At 37.1% G+C, this 21,084-nt stretch overlaps 1 protein-coding gene across 1 annotated transcript; it reads left to right on the forward strand.

Moving 5' to 3' along the window:
• The first annotated feature begins 15,042 nt into the window (after positions 1-15,042).
• On the forward strand, positions 15,043-16,167 carry LOC116121189 (casbene synthase, chloroplastic-like). Its single transcript, XM_031407138.1, has 2 exons — positions 15,043-15,269; positions 15,505-16,167. Exons 1-2 carry the CDS (start codon positions 15,156-15,158, stop codon positions 15,790-15,792), a joined length of 402 nt encoding a protein of 133 aa, XP_031262998.1. The 5' UTR covers positions 15,043-15,155; the 3' UTR covers positions 15,793-16,167.
• The last annotated feature ends 4,917 nt before the right edge of the window (positions 16,168-21,084 follow it).

The raw sequence follows: 21,084 nt of genomic DNA on the forward strand, positions 1-21,084 counted from the left end.
TTCGAAGGATCCCCCCACCGACCAGGCATAGTGCGATGAGACTGACTCCATAGGAATTAATAGGGTCTTAACAATTTTTGTTGTTATGAGATACGCTTTGTTTTCAATCACTATTCCCTTAATCATAAATGAGTGCAGTTTACAGTTCAGTTTGTTTACATAGGCAATATTACATGCGAATTGTTACAAGCGAACAGGATAATATCCTACAATAAAAAGGAAACTAACAAAATCAAAACCTAATTTACAATGAGCACTGAGTTCGCGATTACTGATAGTATGGCCGGAAGTGCTCGGCATTCCAAGCTCGAGGTACTTTAGAACCGTTTAGCCTTTTGAGATGGTAAGTCCCTGATCTGATCACCTTGTCGACCTGGTACAGACCTTCCCAGTTCGGTCCTGATACCCACGCGCTTGGCTCTCTAGTTCCGAGGAGAACTTCTTTTAGCACAAAGTCACCGACCTAGAAGTCTCTTCACTTGACCTTCGAATCGAAGAATCTCTTCGCACGCTACTGGTAGGCTGCTATCCTTAGCGAAGCTTTGCTGCGGTGCTCCTCAATAAGATCCAGGCTCGCTCTCATAAGTGCTTCGTTTTCAACCTCATCGTATAAGTCTCTCTAAAGAGAACCAGTTCCTACCTCTATAGGAATCATTGCTTCGCAGCCATATGCTAGCGAAAAATGTGTTTCTGAGGTGGAGGTTCTTGGAGTTGTCCTGTACACCCATAAGACTTCAAGGAGATCGTCGGCCCAATTTCTCTTGGCTGCCCCAAGTTTGGCCTTTAGAGTGTGTCTGATGGTCTTGTTGACAGCTTCAACTTAGCCATTTGCTTGCGGTCTGGCGACTGAGGCAAATTTTTTATGGATGCCCAGCTCGTCGCAGAACTGCTTGAACTCCTCATTATCGAATTGCTTTCCATTATCCGAGATGAGAGTGTGGGGAATTTCGTAGCGGCACACTATATTCTTGAAAACGAAGTCTTTCAGCTTTCTGGTTGTGATCGCGGCCAGCGGTTCAGCTTCCACCCATTTTGTGAAATAGTCTACCGCGACCACAGCATACTTAACCCCCCCTTTTCCGACTGGCATGGGACTGATAAGGTCGATCCCCCACATGGAAAATGGCCAAGGGCTAGACATTATTATCAGCTCATGGGAGGGGGCTCGCGGAATGTTCACGAACCGCTGACACCCGTCACACCTGTTGACAAAATTGTGCATATCTTCTCGGATCCGGGGCCAATAATACCCTTGACGAACAATCTTGTTCGCAAGAGATCGAGCAGCTGTGTGATTACCGCAGATCCCTTCTTGAATTTTCTTCATGATATAGTCTGCTTCTTCACTGGTTACACATCGGAGGAGAGGGGCACTAAATCCTCTCCTATACAGCTGGTCCCCGATGAGTGTGTAACGAGCAGATCTTGCTCGCAGGACCCTTGCCTCGACCTTGTCGTCTGGCAAGGTCCCATCCTTGAGGTACTGGAAAATGGAAGTCATCCAGAAGTCTGGTTGAGTCACATTTATGGCCTGTTCGGTTGAACTGATAGTTGGAGCATCGACGAACCGAACAGGAATGCTATCTGGAGCTTTTGAATCCAACGATGAGGCTATCTTTGCTAGGGCGTCCACTACAGAATTGCTATCTTTGGGAATCTGAGTGATTTCTAAGTGTTTGAACAACCCGAGAGTGGCCTTAGCTTCTTTCAGATAGCGGACCATGTTTTCTTCTTTGGCTTGATATTCCCCCAAAATTTGGTTGACGACCAGCATGGAGTCGCTGTAAACACTGATCGTGGTTGCACCCATTTCTTTTGCAAGTCACAACCCGGCGAGCAAGGCTTCATACTCAGCCTCATTGTTGGTCGCTTTAAACCCGAACCGGAGAATACCATGAATTTGAGCCCCTTCGAGGCTCACAAAGAGAAGACCTGCACCGGCTCTTTTTCTGTTTGATGACCCGTCGACGTAAAGGTTCCAGGTCGACAGGTTCCAAATACTTTCCCGGATGGCTTCGCCAGGCTGTTGCTCGCTTACATTCACACCAACCCACGGATTTAATGATGATTATCTGCACTCATCTCACTATAAAAAGGAAAAACCCCTTTATTGAGGGGATTCAGCCTTTTTACACTCTGAACTAGCTTTCTCTCTCTCTTGTATCTTCGTATTTACTTTTTCCTAATCATTTGTAAGTCAGTCTGCTGTTGCGACCTGACCCCCATTCTAATACAACTATCAGTGGACGTAGAATTTGCTACCTTAGCATCCGAACCACTTTAAAAAGCTCTCATTGTTGCATTTACTCTACATTTTATCCATGATCACGTGTGTCTCTTGATCAATCAACGTTACGCACATGTCGATTAGTTGGTGTCAAAAGCACACATCAACAGTTTGGCGCTAAAAGGAAGGCCATATTTAGTGTTCATCCTTCATCAGGAGAATCTCTAACCTACTAGTCCTACAGCAACAAATGGCCTGCCAATCTGAACCTGAGCAAGCCAACCAACGTGCTAAGGGAGTCCCCTAACCCAGGGGGATACCTCTTCTAGAATACTTCCAGTTCCACAAAATGCTGCGGTGGATATCCCAGCAGTCTCGCAGCTTGACCCCGCCATCAGAAGCTACCTGGAAAGGTTCGACAATACTCTCCAAACGGTCAACCAAAGGCTGGACCGTTTGGACCAGGGCGTGCCATCTAGAACAGCTGGGGCGGTGCAACTACAAAAAATGCCTGCAGGTCACGCGAAGGTGCGGCAAAGGGAAATAGCCCGTGCCATGAGCACTGCAGCGCGTAGACGTAAGGGTAAGCAAGTGGCAAAAAGCAAGCCTACGGGCTCCAAAGGGCCAACGAACACAAATCATTCCCCAAGCAGGGTGCCGACAAAGTTAAGACTCGGCGAAAAGTGAATCTCGAGTTGTCCCATGCCACTTCACAGATGAACCCAAGCAAAAGTGCTAGGCGAAGTGATTCTTATCATCGTCAGCAGAATGATTATGATCGCTATCATGCGGGTGGTCTCCACACCTCGCGAGGCGGTTCGTACCACTGCAAGGGTCATGAAAATACCCCGCACCATCCGTCGCCTTCACACGCCTCTAGCCAACGTGTGTCAAGAGCGGCCAGAAGTGCCGGCCGAGGTGAAGAGGAGTCCGACCTCTGTACTTTCCTGAACCGTAATCGTGAGGGCTGGACTCGCATGGGTGAAAGCAATCCCCAACTGGCTTCGTTACCACAAATTGAGGAGCTGCAGCGAGCTCTGGACAGGCTGAGAGAGAGGCAAAACGAGCAGGCCCAGGTCGCCTCTGCACCCCTCCTTCTAGCGCCAAACTGTTGATGCGTGCTTTTGACACCAACTAATCGACACGTGCATAACGTTGATTGGTCAAGAGACACACGTGATTATGGATAAAATGTAGAGTAAATGCAACAATGAGAGCTTTTTAAAGTGGTTCGGCTGCTAAGGTAGCAAATCCTATGTCCACTGATAGTTGTATTAGAAGCGTGGGTCAGGTCGCAACAGCAGACTGACTTACAAATGATTAGGGAAAAGTAAATACGAAGATACAAGAGAGAGAGAAAGCTAGTTCACAGTGTAAAAAGGCCGAATCCCCTCAATGAATGGGTTTTTCCTTTTTATAGTGAGATGAGTGCAGATAATCATTATTAAATCCGTGGGTTGGTGTGAATGTCAGGACTAAATCCGGCTTTACGTCACATTGCCCACCTTCCAAGCTGATTTCACGCGATTTGGAGCAAGGAATGGACACGTGGGAGCTCCACAGCATCTTGCAGGCCTGACGTGCGCTTACCGTTCTGACGGGAGCAGGTCACCCCTCATCACGTGATTTCTCACGTCAGCCCTTGATTTCCCAGGCATAACAAGTAGTATAATTGTATACTGCTTTTAGTTAAGCACAACATTCACAACATACTATTATCATCTATTAGATGAATTAGTGCAAATTAATATGGCCCCAAAAAAAAAAAAAAAAAAAAAAAAAAAAAAAAAAAAAAAAAAAAAAAAAAACTGGTTCTTGTCTCCTTACAAATTAGTTTAACAAATAACATAATACCGAACACAAACTCGAAATTGAAACCAATGAACATTAAGAAAATAATACAAGAAACCCCTACTCCAAATTTCAGCAAAATCGAAGTCCTTCGACCATGGGATTCACATAAACAAGATCAAGTTTTTGTTGTCTTTTTCTTCCACTTGGTCGACACACTCACCGACTGGCACTTGGTTTAGTTCACATTAATTTTAATTTAAAATGATTTTAATTTGCTCTTATGTAAAGTTTTCCTTCCTTCTTATAAATAAGATGTTTAGTTTGTTTCATTGATTAATTTTCAACTATTCAAATTAATATAAGATTAATAAGACTTATTGACTATTGATAAGATTGTATAGAATATATATATATATGGGGAGGGGCCAAACCCCATCCCCACCTGTCCTCAGGACTGGGGAATTTTCCTTGGCCCGGCCCCACCCTGATCCTCGACTCTTTCAAGGATTCCTTGACCCATTCATGGCAGGTAGTGGCAGATCCAGGATTTTTGCCCAGTGGGGCCTCGGCGGCTTCACCATTGTTTGTCAAACAACTAGTGAAAACTTAATAAAAAACATCAAACCTAAAAAAAAGAAAATAATACTATATCAAGAATATGAGAGAAAAGAATGTAATAACACAGTAATCTCTACTTGAATAAATCTATGAGAAAACAAAATTTGAGTAATTAATTGTTGAGTAAACCTTGAGCAAAACCTTCTTTTAATTTTAATTTTTTTTATTTTTGGCTTCCAAAAATTATAATATAAGTTTTTATGACATTGATCAGACCCAGCCTAAGTTAAAGTCAACCAAAACTTAAGTCAAGTCAATGTCACATTGACTTTTAATATGAATTAATAAAATAAAAAAAGAATTTCCTTGATATAAATATAGTTAGTAACTCAAATTTCATTAATAATTTTGAGCAGCAGAACGGTGACGTTTGAAATGTAAGAAAGTGGTGGGTAAAATGTGAAGAATAACGTCCTTTAAAATATATTTAAAGTTTTGATTTGGGAAAGCAGGTTCATTCTTAGATACACAACACAAAATAAACTCATAAGATCCATGTCTTTTTCTCTCAAATTAGAATAAAAAATCTTTAAAAAAAAAGCATGATTCAATCCTAAAATAAATTAAATTGAAATAAGCAATATATATACCTAAAACTGATAAAAGAGAAAACGAAGCTAATTATGACATATTGAATAGTGAAAGCTTCAACAATTTTAATTTTCAAAAGTTTTAAAAGCGAATAGCATGAGAAAAAGAATAAGAGAGTAAAGAATTTTGGGAATAAACTCATAAAAAGCAGGTGGAGCTGTGAAGAAAAAGAGTAGAGAGAGTTTTACACTTTTAATATGATGTGGACTTGAAATATATATATTAATAACAAGTTTTTTGTAGGCCTGGATATATGTATAATAATTCTTATTTTTTTTTTTTAAATATAAGGTTGAATCTGGATATATATATTAATAGCAATTTTTGGCAGGCTAATATATGAGTAATTTTATTTTAAAATATGAGGGTAGGCCCAGAGGGGCTGGATCCGCCCCTGAATGGCAGGTCCCCCCCTAAATAGGTCAAACGCTCATCTCTACTCTCTAACTCTACTACAAGTCACCTTAGTAGGACAAATCCAGGGCCGTCTCTAAAACATTTGTGACCCTAGACAGGAGTTACTTTGGAGCCCTCTAATAATATAAACATATATTAAAAAAATTATTTTAATTATTATTATTTTATTTTTTTTGCCTTTTGAGATGAAAAATCACTAAGAGAGGTGGACAGCAATCGGCAGGCTAACAAGGTTAGGTTGGTGGGGAGTTTTGGAGAGTAGATGTTGGAGAAGTGATGAGTGGTGAAATGGGTGATTTCCAATGCCAAGATTGATAAGAAAAGGCTTGAGAAGTCATGGCCCAAAAAGTATCGGTGGCCAGCGATTGGCAGAGTAAACGGATGAGGTATGATAGGGGTTTTGGTGAGAGGGCTACGGGGAAGGAGATGGTGTTGTCGGGGAAGGCCAACAATGTCGGGTATATGCCGAAAAGGCTGGAAATGGCTGTCGTATGGTGGAGTTGGGTTGCAAAATTCATCAAAAATTGGCCAAATCGAGGGCTATCAAGGTTGGGAAATGATAAAATGATGATTTCGGTCGATTTTGGTGAGAAAATCGACCGGAACCAAAATCGACCGAAATCAACTCCAAACCACTAGCGGCAGAATATGGCTGAAGATGATTTATGTGAATAACGAATTTTGGGATTGAATTGGGGGTGAGTAATTTGAGATATGGAAATGACTATTTTAGCCTTTCATTGTTAAAAAAGATTCAATGTGTTAAATTAGGGGTATAAACTGGAATATATGAAACTAGAGGTACAAACTTGCTATTTTGTCAAACTTTTGGTGAGAATATATGTAAAAAGTTTATAATAAATTTGGGCTTTTTTGGCTTTTTTTTTGGGGAGGGGGGCCTTTGGCTTGGATAAGAAATTATAAACCTTTTTTTTTTTTTTTTTGTAAGATATTCAAAAAAAAAAAAAAAATTTTCTAAAAGATTTGGGCTCCCATTTTTTGGGGGCCCTAGGCAGGTGCCTCACGCCTCCTACCCTTAAGCCGCCCTGGACAAATCACCAAACATGATCGTCAGTTAAAGATCTTGTCGCAGAGAATATTTATTTGAATAATTCATCTTAAGGTTTTAAATAATCTTTTAATCCATTATTAAAATTCAGTGTAGTTTTCCGTGATCTAGTTAATATGATTACTATATACTAGTTACCTATTCTCAAAACTGCTTACGTCTAATTAAATTATTTAACTAGACCAAATTAATGACTAATGATATTTAAGCTTCATTGATTTGTTCATAGTTTTCATGGTCACGTTTTTGTCAAGCATATCTTTTTAAGATTTTATCTATATTATATTTTGAATTCTTCGGAAAGTGGAAACTATGGAGTGCTAAGAAAATCTCATATATATTTAGTAATAACGTATTATGATTCTTAATTTGTTAATTTATTAACTTGGCAAATTGGTAAAAACAATTCCTTCCTTATGAAGAATATTATTAGTAACTTCTGAATTAATGCACATGTAATCTGAGTGAAGATTTTTCCTTTTACAAAAGAAACAATGTGGTCAACACTAGTTACCACCATGTATACTTATTGACCCATGAAATGGATAGAGCTAATCGAGTTCTTGTATAGTGACGCTGACGCTATTAAATTGTCAATATATTGACCCATGAATTGTGGAATATTAAGCGCTAACATGCTTCATCCCAGTTCTTGAAAAACTGCTCCAATTCAGTACCATTTTTGTTGAATAAATTAAGAAAATCTGTAAAAGGCAGAAAGTATTTCATTGCTGCAAAACTACAGAGAAGGAAAAACAGAGTTTTTAGTTCAAGTCTGCTTTCTTTTATTTTTTATTTGCTTGGTTTAAATACTAATACGTTGTATCTTTTATTATAATCTAAGAGAGAATAAATTCTAGATTTCTACAAAACTTGAAAGATAAAAGTAATCAATTGTAGAAGTGATAAAAGAAATAAAATTACATAAAAAGGAAATATATCATAATAGAATTCTGAAGAATCCTAGTCCCGGATAATCTAGAATTACATTATTTCCACCATTAGGCATTAGCATGCTACTGACGCTCAAGTTATAAATTGTATGCCTAAAAAATAAAGACTGACATAAGCTGTGTCAATAGCACCAATAAGAGTTCAGGAAGGCTTTGCGTCGTCCAGAAGCTGTCACGTCACCCCAAGACAGATGGTACGGCTGTACCAAACAACAGATTCAGGTTTGTCTTCAAGTAAAAGGGAAGCACACTGTCCAAGCCCCAAATAATTGAGGATATTTCTAGTTATCAACCAATAGGAAGTAAGGAAGGACTTGCATGGCACCTACCACTTGCAGACTTGTAATCTGACCTGTGATTCAGCAGCTTAAATAAAGACTCCCCCTCACAAATTCGGGATGATCAATCATTCTCTGATTTTCATAATATTCAATAGCAAAAACAACCTATGAGAAACAACTAACTTAATATCTCTCTGAATACAGTAAGTACTCTTGAACACATTTACATAAAAGAAACAGTGGATGTAGAAATCGCTTTAAGCATCCGAACCACAATAAAAATCTTCTGTTTTATTTATTAAGTCTTTGCATTCAAATGTGTTTTGTTCCTATCGTAACTCACAAATTCAATCACGTGTTTTTTAAGACTACTTAACACTTTACACTTGCGAGTTCATTGGTGTCAAAAGCAAGCATCAACATAACATTACATGACAGTACCTTTGCCAAAGAACAAAGACTTACACAGCTCCTATAGACGAGCCTCTTTTGAGGCATAATACTTTGACTGGCATTACCGTCGTTAGTCATTCGTAGAGTTTGAGCATCTGGAGCTCCCTCTCCTATATGTCTCCTTTAAATATACAATTTATCTCATCTAGCATTTCCGGGAACTCAATTCCTAATAATAAGGCCGCTTAGAGCAAATCGATCACAATAAAAAAAGACTACAAATCAACTTTAATCGTCACCCTTTTATTTAAAAATTCACCCATCTCAATCTCCATCTAGATCTAGTCTCTATTTTGAGCTAGCTGACAAATTCATGTCAATACCTTAGATTGCATACAAAGAAAAAAAAAAAAAAAAGGCATATAAATTTCATAGTTATAAATTAAATACAGAAATGGATAGAATGAATTCAAATTGTTATATATTATTTCTTGTCAAATGATGAAACTAAGAGTGAGATCTCTTTGTTCGTGTACAAAATAAGAAACCTTAAAGATGAATTATTCAAAAAAATATTCTGTCATCTGTGCATGCCAGAATCTTGACGTGAACTAGAATAACTAGCTAACAGTCTCTTCAAATTTGTTGTACCGTTAACATATTTTCTATTGGGTACAGATCATCCATGATGATTTCCATACCATTATTAATAACATCATGATACATGAACAATATTTAATACTTAATCAGTATTTATAAATAAATGGATCCCCGATCACAAAGACACAACACACTAGCCAGATCAGAGAAATTGAAGTTGCATTATATTCATTGGAGCAAAAATGGTTAATGTGGATGAACTTCGAAATGCTCAACGTGCTGATGGCACTGCCACAACTATGGCAATGCAACAGCAAATCCTCCAAATGTCTATGATCAAAGCAATATCGACGCTTACTTCGTATGACCAATGCCGAGCACTGACCCATCTCAAACAAAATAAGCTCATATGAAGTATTGCTACTTTTCTAACTTTGTTTTTTTAGTTATCATGCTTTTAATATTTTCTAAGTCTTAATTGTGTTTGAGATATTGAGCAGTATTTTAGGATTGAACGATTTTTAGGATTCAGTTTGCTTCATCTATGAAATCGTTTGCTTTTGATATTTCTTTCCGCTGTGAATGTCATTAAGTTGTGACTAAAAAGATACAAATTAATGATTTCAGGTGAAGAACCACGATTAAAAGCGATACACTTACTCAACTGAAGATGTTATAAAAGAAAATCCCAACATTAATTCATACAGGCACCTTACTGGATACAGGCAAGATATGGCAGCAACATTGATACCAGAGTTAGGCAGGAAGTGCAACCAAGGCCATTGAGGAATGGGGCCAATCCAAGTCAAAACTCACTCACTAATTTGTTGTAGCACTATGGGACCATTCATTCCTGGGTATGACTTCCAAATTGTCCAGCTCTTGGGCCTGATATCTATCTATTAAGCAGTCATGTTGTACCAACAAGGTTGTCATGGAGGTGGCACCATACTTCGCATTGCTAAAGACCTAGCTGAGAACATAAAGGTGCTCGTGTCCATTGTATGCACGAAATAACTGTCGGTTCCATTGCCCTACTGAAACAATGTTGATGTTCTTGTGAGTTCTTTATTTGGGGATGGCTCTGAGCTCTCATAGTTGGTGCAATCCGATTCCTGATGTTGAAAAGCCCATCTTTGAACTCATCTCTGCAACCCCAACAATAGTGCCTGATAGCGCTGGGGCTATTTGTGTGCAAGTATCGTGAGCATGGGCTTACGTTTCTATTGGGAAGGAAGTTCCTGGCCTCATTTCAACCATATTGAGAAGCAATTGATTGAGGTATTCCAACCTTTAGGTATCACAGATTGGAACTCAATCTTTGGGCTGACATCCTGGTGGGCCTGCGATTTTGAACAAGTGGATGCAAGTTGGGTCTTAAACTGAAAAGTTAGGTGCAACTAGACAGTGTTGCTGAGTATGGTAATATGTCAAGCGTAACTGTGTTGTTTGTTCTGGATGAGATACGGAAGAAGTCAATGAAAGATGGGTTGAAGACCACAGGAGAAGGGTTGGAAGGGGAGTGCTTTTCGGGTTTGGTCCTGGGCTTACTATTGAGACATTGGTCCTCCGCAGCGTTAGCATTGCTTAGGGGATCTTTTTTATGATTTACTTGCTTTTTTCGGTTTTTTAATTTTGTATGGTATTACAATAAATGCATGCAAAATAGTCTAAAAGAATTATTTTTGGTTGTTGTTTCGGATGAGATACGGAAGAAGTCAACTGAAGATGGGTTGAAGACCACCAGAGAGGGTTGGAATGGGGAGTGCTTTTCGGGTTTGGGCTGGGCTTATATTGAGACATTGGTCCTCTACAGGTTAACATTGCTTAGGGGATCTTATTGACTTTGCTTTCTTTTCAGTTTTTCTTATTATGTATGTTATACAATAAAAACATGCAAAATATGTCTAAAAAGATATGATTTGAAAAATTGTAAATATATCTTTATCATAAATAAAAGTGGAAATAATTTTGTAATGCATTAATTTCTATTTCTGGAGCTTGAAAATTTGAACATAATAAGTATGATTATAAGTTAACAAGTATGTGGTTATAATAAATAGTAAGAATCATTCATTGAAATTTTATATATTCAAATAAACGTGTTACTGATTTAATTTATTAATTATTAACTTTGTAAATTGGTTAAAAACAATTCCTCATTTATTATCTTCTCAATTAATACGCATGTAAGTCAGAGTGAAGATTTTTCTTTTGACAAAAGAACAAATTGCATCAACCATGTTAAATTGTTAATAACTATTGACCCATGAATTGTGGATTAAGCAACATGCTTCATCGAAATATAGGCCATAGTTACAGCACATGTTAGTAACTACTATTTAAAAATCTTTTTTCCTCATTAAATTAGAGAGAAACAGTCAAAAGTTTCCTCCAAATTTTCATAAGCAAATTTTTTTATATTTTTTTCAAAGTTACAATGAAAAAATCATTTAATTATCGAAAAAGGAGATAATAAATTCACTAATGCTCCATGCATGGAATATGCCTTTTTTTTAGATATGCTTTACGCTTTTAATTTTTTTTTTTTTTTTTTTTTTTTTTTTTTTTTTTAATGTATGGGTCACTCAAACTACACAAATACTTTTTTGTCAACTGCTAGAACTAAAATCGTCAAAGTTTATTTGCTTATAATCTTGACCTCCTTATACTAATTATATGAGAATCCATTATTATTATTATTAGTAAATTTTTAATAAGTTAAATCTCTCTAGGTCTACCATGAGACACCTTAGTGGACAAATCAGTTAAAGCTTTCCAACTATACCGCTAGACAATCATACAAATTTTATGATAAGATTCTTAGGGTGTGTTTGGTTGGGGATAATCCTTTATACTCCAGCAATGTCATCTTATATTACTGAATTATCATGTTTGGTTGTCAAATAATAAGATTCTAGTAATCATTCAATGACACTTAATTATTTAGGTTGTATAGGTGGTAATCTAATACTACCATTTTTTGGTATTCTAAGATTACTTGGTAATCTTAATTTTGTTACAATTTTACCCTAACTAATAATTTTTTGGACATTAATGCTTATGTTCTACCACGAATTTACAAAAATATTCATGAACTATTTATCCTTATATAAGATTTTTAAGACATTAATACTCTTATACTTCGACCAAATTACCCAAGACCACAGCCAGATATTGCCACCAACGCGTCGACGTCGTTGGAACAATGCATGATCGACGAATTTGGCCGACCGTGCGTCGTTGGTCGTTTTCGACCAGATCCATGGCTGTTAACGACCAGATCCTCATGGATTTGGCTAGAAAGAAACAGCCAGATCCATTTTGGCCGGATCGGCCAGATCAAAATGGATCAAAACGAAAATGGCTAGATCCATTCTGATCTAGCTGTTAACGACTATGGATCTAGTCATTTCTTTCTGACCAGATCGACACACAACCGATGAGATTCGATCATCATGTGCATTTTGGTGATACGGTCACGATCGGCAGCCAGCAGTCTCTGGGTGGTTAGGGGTGTTTTGGCTAAATTTTAAAGTTTTATTGTGGCGTGTGGTGTTTTAGCAAAATCTCAAATGTAAGGGTTAAAATAATATCCAATCAAATAATAATAAATAAGAAAGGCAATTCAATAATTTATATAAACATACCTACTAATTTATTCCTCTCAACCAAACATATCAATATAATACACCCACCAATTTATTCCAATCTTACCAAACATATTTAATATAATATTCCCAGTAATCTTCAAGGTAATTTATTTTTCCATTAATATAACATTCCAAGTAATATTCAAGGTAATCTATTTTTCTATTAATATAACATTCACAGTAATATAATATTTCATTAACCAAACACCCCCTTAGTGTTTTATTGTAACAACGAACACGTTAACTTAGAATCATACTTTAATTATTCATTTTTTTATTTTTTACTTTTGTTTCTAACGTACCATTCCTTGATTGGATCTAAAATTTAAATTATTTGACTTTACTATGTAAAGTAAATTTACATAAATAACCTTAATCATTGCTATCTTTGACAATAATAAGAGTGTGAGAAATATGGCTCAAAAACATTGAATATTGGAAAATATGATGTAACTTATATCTCGCATTGTTAGAAAACTAAGAAGTCAAGGGAGTGGAACCTTCCTAGATACCATATGGGTAGTTAACAAAATGTCAAGTTTTTTGTTAGCTATATAAAGAGGTATTAAGCTTTAGTTTGAGCGTCCCACAAATTTGTAAACATTTATGTAGACAATAAAATTTACGTTGAATCAAGAGACAATCTTGTAAGGACGAAGCCACTGATAATTGCGTAGACCTGCAAAGACAAAGAAAGTGAGTGTGAAGTCTCGGGAGACACCAGTGTAGTGTTTGTCATAGGTACTCTGACACTCAAGTTAGCACGGTAGAAGAGAATATTTAAATGAGGCTAAGAGCGGGAAAAAGTTTATCAAAAGTGTTTGGCTAGGGCAAGACTATCGTAAAGTGGCCAGAGCACGACAACTAGGGGAAGTAAAGTTAGTCGGAACTAAGCTTTACAGTGGGAAATGTGGCAATTCTTGAGAGCAAGAACTCTGAGAACTTAAGCTATGGGTTGTACGTCAATGTATAATGAGAGATTTGACCTCTGTTTATATAGTGAGTCAAAAGAGCTTGAGTCCTTGTAGAACTAGGCGTTCTCACAATAAGAGTTTGGGTAAACAGGAAACTCATAGTGTTTGTCCTTGTAGAAGTAGAAATATTAATTCGTGAAAGATTAAGAATCTTAGATGAACTAAGAAGTAAGTAGGACTCTAAATCCTATTTTGAAATTAATATAGGCTAATGGGCTAAAGCCCGATTTAGCTTAACTTGTTGAAAGCCCAACTCATAGATTGGCCCAAAGCATAAGTTGACCTAGTTTGTAGGGTGGCTAATCATAAAGTGATCCAACTCATAAAATAACCCAGCTTATGAAGAGGATTGACTCGTGGTGTGGTCTAACTCGTAGAACATTGGGCCGACCCATAGAATGGATCTTCTTATAAGATAGGTAATCCCATTGAATGGTCTCTTACACAAGGTGGCTTTAAGCGTGAACTCAACCGGAATTGGTTAAGACATTGGGTTAAGACATTGGGTTGTAAAGTATTGATTTCGTTATTGGGTCTGATAAGGTTCGATAAGTTTTTTGGCTCATACAATTTACTCCTCTTGAATGTTTTGAGTGAATGTTTTAATTTGTAAGTGAGAGGTTCAAATAATTTTGCAATTCTCGAAATTAGTGAATTGGTCATCACGACCTGAGATCGTAGGCACACTTGTCGAACCTCATAAAATCATGTGTTTTCTCTAATTTAAATTTTTGCTCAGCTAGTTTTATTTTTCTATATCTTTTATTGGTGCTTCTGCTTTAGAAGTAGTATAATTTTATACTACTTCTAGTTTTAAGCACAACATACTATCATCGTCTAAAAGACGAATTAATGCAAATCAATATGACCCCAAAAAAAAAAAAAAAAAGCTGGTTCTTGTCTCCTTATAAATCAGTTTAACAAATAACATAATACAGAACACAAACTGGAAATTGAAACTAATGAACATAAAGAAAATAATACAAGAAGCCCTTACTCCAAATTTGAGCAAAATCGAAGTCCTTCGACCATGTGATTCACATAATCAAGATCAAGTTTTTGTTATCTTTTTCTTCCACTTAGTCGACACACTCACCAACTTGCACTTGGTTTAGTTCACACTAATTCTGACCAGCAGATTATTTCCTGTGAAAAAATCTGAAGAAAGAAACGCATGCAAAAGATTTACTTTTTAAAATATGCGATCTTTGTCCAGGAGAGAAAAAGTTTTTGGGCACAAAAGTGAGAAAGGGATAAGATCATTGTTGTTTTATTGTTTCAACTTTATTTATTATTATGAAAAGAGAACTATAAATAGTATAAATATTCTCTATTTAAAGTGTAAACGTTATGCACGATTTGCATTTGTTACTGTATATTAATAGACTCTATTTAAAACTTTGATTACGGCAAATAAATTGGTCATCTCTTGCTAGCACTCCATTTATGTTCAATGGCACTTCAAATACTTGTTGCAGCAAACTCCAAGCCATGCATTAATCCACTTCCATCAGTCAAATTTCCCCCAAAAATTCGTAGCCATCCCTTAGTTTCCTTTAATAGCTCAGTAAATAAATCAGAATCTATGAGTGCATGTTTCGCAGCTAAAGACAACCAAGAAGTTTATCGTCCTCTCGCAAACTTCACCCCTACGGTATGGAAAGACTCCAGCATCTTCACTTCTTCTCTACCTATTACAGTAATCAACTGGGTCCCTAGCTAGCATCATAATTATAGTATAGTGTATTATTCCCTTGAGTATCATAGAATTTTTCTATATATTATTTACTTAGCCAACTGAGAAGCTAAGAGTAAACTCAAATATGAGAGCTATTGCATTCCTATAGTAATCACTCAAATATATATCAATACACCGTTTTCATTTTCTATGTTATATTCAAATTTCAATATTAATTGTTGTTATTTGGCTTCAGGAAATTGAATCAAATGATAGACGTGCAGAAGAGCTGAAACAAAAAGTGGAAGAAATGCTAATTACTCCTCTAAATGATCCGGTAGTGAAAGTTAGCTTCATTGAATCAATATGTCGCCTTGGTGTGTCATATCACTTTGAGAATGAAGTTGAAGGACAACTAAATCAAATTTTTGAAGCACAACCTAATGTCGCCAAACATGATGATTATGATCTCTACATTGTAGCTCTTCTATTTCGAGTTTTTAGACAGCATGGTTACAAAAACTCATCTCAAGTCCTTGGCTAAATCAAGTCCAGATCATCTAGCAAAACATATAACAAGTGCTCTAGAAGCGCCCTTGCACAAAAATGTACCAAGATTGGTGACACACAAATACATCTCTTTCTACCAAGAAGATCCAGGCGAATAAAGAAACGAAACTCTACTCATATTAGCAAAACTAGATTTTAATCGGGTACAATTATAGCACCAAAAAGAGCTCAACCAGGTCACCAGGTAAGTTTGTTGAAAATTTTTTGTCATGCTTTCATCCAATTAGTGCTCACCCTATCAACCCCTAAGACCAGCATCTTTCATATGATTGGATACCGAGCTACGTGTTTTTGAAGATCAGGTAGCGATTTTATATAATAATAAATCTAGATTGTGTTGTCATTCTTATTGCAGTTGGTGGAAAAGATAATAAATTTGCATCAAAGTTTTCTTACTCGAGATAGAATTGTGGAGATGTACTTCTGGACGACTGCAAATTATTTTGAGCCTTGCTATTCACGTGTCCGTATAGTACAGGCCAAACTTATAATGATATTAACGATTATAGATGATGCATATGGTAAACTTGAAGAGCTTCAAAGTTTCATGCACAGACGCCTTAGAAAGGCATATATATGAATATGTGTGTGTGTGTGTGTGTGTGTGTGTGTGTGTGTGTGTGTGTGAGTTTGGTCAAGGTACCCTGTGTAATTAATTCAAATCTTAATGTTACTTTCAGGTGGGACACTCATGCAACTGGTGACTTGCCAGATTATATGAAAACACTATTGTTAAATAATCCAAAGAAATAATAATAAAAAAGAGGAGGCTAGGGTTTCATTGATACTGCACAATTTAATTGAATACAAAAAGTATGATTTAACCTAAATACAAAGATATATATAAGCTAAACAAAGGAAATAATGAAAAGACAGATCTACCCTTAATAAACAATAAAACAAAATAACTCATATTTCTTAACATCTCCCCTCAAACTCATGATGCGGCGGCTACAAGCATCGAGAGTTTGCCAACTAGAAAACGAAAACAGGAAATAGAATGCGACTTGGTAAAGAAATCTGCAATCTGCAAAGAAGAAGAAACAAAAGGCAAGGTAATGGTGCCATGATTGAGATGATGACGAGTAAGGTGACAATCGATCTCAATGTGCTTAGTTCGTTCATGAAAAACCGAGTTGTGAGCAATCTGAATAGAACTCTGGTTGTCACAATACATGGGAGTGGGATGAGAAAAAGAAACGTCCATATCTACAAGTAACCAACGTAACCAAACAATCTCTTTGGTAGTAGATGCCATAGCACGATATTCTGCTTCGGTTGAAGATTGAGAAACAATGGATTGTTTCTTGCTCTTCCAAGAAGTAAGAGAATCGCCCAAAAAGATACAGAAACCAGTAACAGACTTGCGATCCATGGGATCACTGCCATGATCAGCATCAGAGTAGCACGCAGCTCCAAGGAAGAGGTGGATGTAAAAGACTCTGAAAGACTATACCCCAAAGATACCGCAAAATACGAAGAACAGCTGCCCAATGAACTGTAGTAGGAGAAGCAACAAACTGACTAACAACATGAACAGCATATGCAATATCTGGACGAGTAATAGTGAGATATACCAAACTCCCAACAACAGTACGGTATAAAGTAGGATCTTGACAAAAGTAAACCATTAGAAAGAAGATACTTTGCATTAACCTTAATCGGAGTATCGACAGGCTTATTATCAGTAAGTCTAGCCCGCTCAAGAATATTGCAACATATTTCACTGAGAGAGTAATAACCCTAGGGTGGATGCTACCTCATACCCAAGAAATATCGTAGAAACCCAAATCCTTCATTTCAAATTGTTGAGCTAACTCTGTCTTCAAATTGAAATACCATCAATATCATCACCATAATAATCATCATCACATATAACAGATGAACAACCTGCACTAGTGCACTTAACAAAAGAGCAGAATCATGACTACTAAAGCATCCAAGGGAAGAGATCACAATAGAAAATTTCTCAAACCAAGCACGAGGTGCTGTGTTAGACCATATAACGCTTTCTTCAGCTTGCAAACATACCCAGAATCATGTGAAACACCAGGAGGGGCGCCATATAAACTTCTCTTGAAGATCTCCATTCAAGAAGGCATTTTTAACATCAAGTTGAGAGATATCCACTGACGAACCGAAGCTACTGCACTAAGAGTACGAATAGTAGTCATTTTTGCAACAGGAGCAAATGTCTCCTCATAATCCATACCATACTATAGAAGTACCCTTTTGCAACCAACCTAGCTTTGTATCGCTCAATAGATCCATAGAATTAGTCTTGATCTTATACAACCAACGACAACCAACATAGTCTTACCAGAGTAGAGGAACCAAATCCCAAGTACCTGTCTTATGCAAGCAGAAAGCTCCTCATCCATAGCTTGCTACCAAAGAGGATCAAGAATTGCCTCTTTATGGAAGAGGCTCAGAGAGACAATGAATATAAGCTAAAAAGAAGCAAAAGATGAAGATAACAGAAAACAAGAACAAGCAAAATCTGGTAACTTTGTGGACTTACGAATGCGTATGGATTGAGGTAGAGGTGATCCCAATCTCAGCAAAACTTGAGTGCCCATAGGAAAAGAGGGAGCTTCAGGTGTGCTGGAGATTAAATGTCAGTACCTGCATGATCAATACTAGGAACCTGAGATGACAACTATCAGAATCCTCAGAAAAAGGACTATAACGAATTAGATCAATCTAGTCAAGGTATGAGTAGTGGATGGAATAGAAAAGAAAGGTATATCTCAAGAAAACAACATGACGAGACACAAAAGTTCTGATGTTATGATCAAAACAACGATACCCTTTTTACCTTCACCATAACCAAGAAAGACACAAATAGCAGATCAGAGGACAACTTGCTGCGTTTTACATGAGACGAAGAACGAACATACAACCAAAACTTTAAAGGAAGAATAATCAGGGCCATACCCATACAACTTTTCGAGGAGAAAAACTTGAAATATGAGAAGATGGAATTGTATTTCAAACCTACAGCAGTAGAACCTTCACCCCAAAACACACTAGGAACAGAGGCAGACAATAAGAGAGAAAGAGCAGTTTCAAACAATGTGCCTATGTTTTCTTTCAACAACACCATTTTGCTCAGGAGTATCTGTCACGGGTTTGGTGAACAGTTCCATCTAATGCAAGCAACTCAAAATTTATTAGAAGTGTATTCCCCACCAAATCACACCTAAAACATTTTTATAGCAGAATGTTAGTTTTGACAAGAGCTCGAAAGGCTGTATATTACTCAAGAATTCAGAACGATGTTTCATTAAATAAACCTAACAATAACATTATGATCATCAATAAAAAACATAATATCGACCCTCCTTTTGTGGCAACAGGAGAAGGTCCCCATACATAAATCAATCAAATGGAGAAAGAAACAGAAATACTTCGATTAAAGGTAAAGCTAAAATTTTGCCAGTTTACATCTACTACAATCAGAAATATCACAAGTTTGCAAATTTCCTAAAGCCCCTGTGGATGCCAAAAATCTCAAACGAGAAGACAAAACATGACCTAAACAGAATGCCATAAATAAAAACTAGAAAAAAAGACTCAAACGAAAAGAAGACAAATCAACACTAGTAGTGGTAGCAGCACTAGTAGCAGCTGCAACTGGCACTTTTACCTCATCCAAATATATATCCCCCCTTCCGCGCCTGTCCAATCAGCTTCTGAGACTGTAGATCCTGCACATAACAAGAAGAGAGGAAAGTGACTAATTACCAAATCACATAACTGACCAACAGAAGCAAGATTTAATGTAAGTTTTGGAATATAAACATTGAGAGAGACAAGTGAGGTGTGACAATGAACCAACACCTGCTAAAGGCATAGGAGTGCCATCAGCAGTCATGACGGATAGAAGACAAAGAACACAGAAGCAAAAGAAAAGAATCTGGAGACATATGATATAAGCACCAATCCAAAACCCATCAAGAATGTACATACCTGAAGATTATGAGTAACTGACCTACGAAAGAAGCAGACAAGCTTGTGGCTGTAAGGAGAGAAACTCTGAAATTGCTCAGCCAGAGTACTAGGATCGGTGAAAGGACCTGATGAAACTACTACTGCAGTTTAGACTATGGTGGTTTGTACCCCGAGGTGGTCTTAAGCTTAGATTATGACTGGTAGCCACTTCCAAGCTTAATATTGCTGCTGCGATTGATTCTGCTGCCTCAACTTGGACATTGAGCCTTCCAATGACCTTTTGCTTACAGAACTTGCACTCTCGAAGGCAACTCTGTGTAAGTTTTTCTGATTATTAAAGACTGGCTTCGAAGGTACTGCTAACACAAAGGATAGAGTAGAAGCAAAAGAATTCCCTTTTTAGAATGAGACTTAAGAGCTTATTTCTTCAGGCAATAACTCACTGACAACTGAGTCAACAAGGCATTAGAGAATGACGCAAATTGAACCTCTAAGTCTTTCAAAATCACAGCGAGTGCCGTCAAAAATTGTACCAACCGTTGCTGCTCCCTATGGACAATTAGGCACCACTCCTTTAATTTTGCAGATTTGTAAGAGCCAATTGATCCCAAAGATTTGTCATACAGAATAAAACTCATGAACACTCATATTCTTCTGCTGAAAGCTCGTATGTCATTCTCTAATTGATACTGCTTTGCAAAATTGACTGAGTAATAACCTTTGTAGATGATCCCAAACCTCCTTTGCGTGCTCATACTTCGCTAATGTGTACCTATGGAATGCCCAACAATTGTTAATCCAATATAATAATTTTCTATTGTTTGCTTCCCAGGCGTCTATCAAAGCATCATAACCCTCATCAGTATTCTTAGGTTTCACAGAAGTTCCACTAACATATCCCTACTCTTTTTACCCTTAAGAAATTTCATCACATAACTCCAATACGAATAATTCTTGTCATCTAACCTCACACTTACAGACTGAAGCGAATCGTCTCTTTTAGTAGCCATATTCAAACACAAAGAAAACCAGAATGCAAAAGAAACGAAAACGAAATACCAGATTGCCGAAATTGAACGATACAACGAAATATCAGATTGCAGAAACTGAACAAATACCCTCTCCAAAAAGTTGGATCCGCGCAGCTATGTTTAAGATTAAGCCTCGTCCCATGAAACCTGGCTCTGATACCATGTTAAACAATCCAAAGAAATAATAATAAAAAAGAGGAGGCTAGGGTTTCATTGATACTGCACAATTCAATTGAATACAAAAAGTATGATTTAACCTAAATACAAAGATATATATAGGC

The sequence above is a fragment of the Pistacia vera genome, unplaced genomic scaffold, assembly GCF_008641045.1.
Source record: "Pistacia vera cultivar Batoury unplaced genomic scaffold, PisVer_v2 Contig970, whole genome shotgun sequence".
NCBI classification, from domain to species: Eukaryota; Viridiplantae; Streptophyta; class Magnoliopsida; order Sapindales; family Anacardiaceae; genus Pistacia; species Pistacia vera.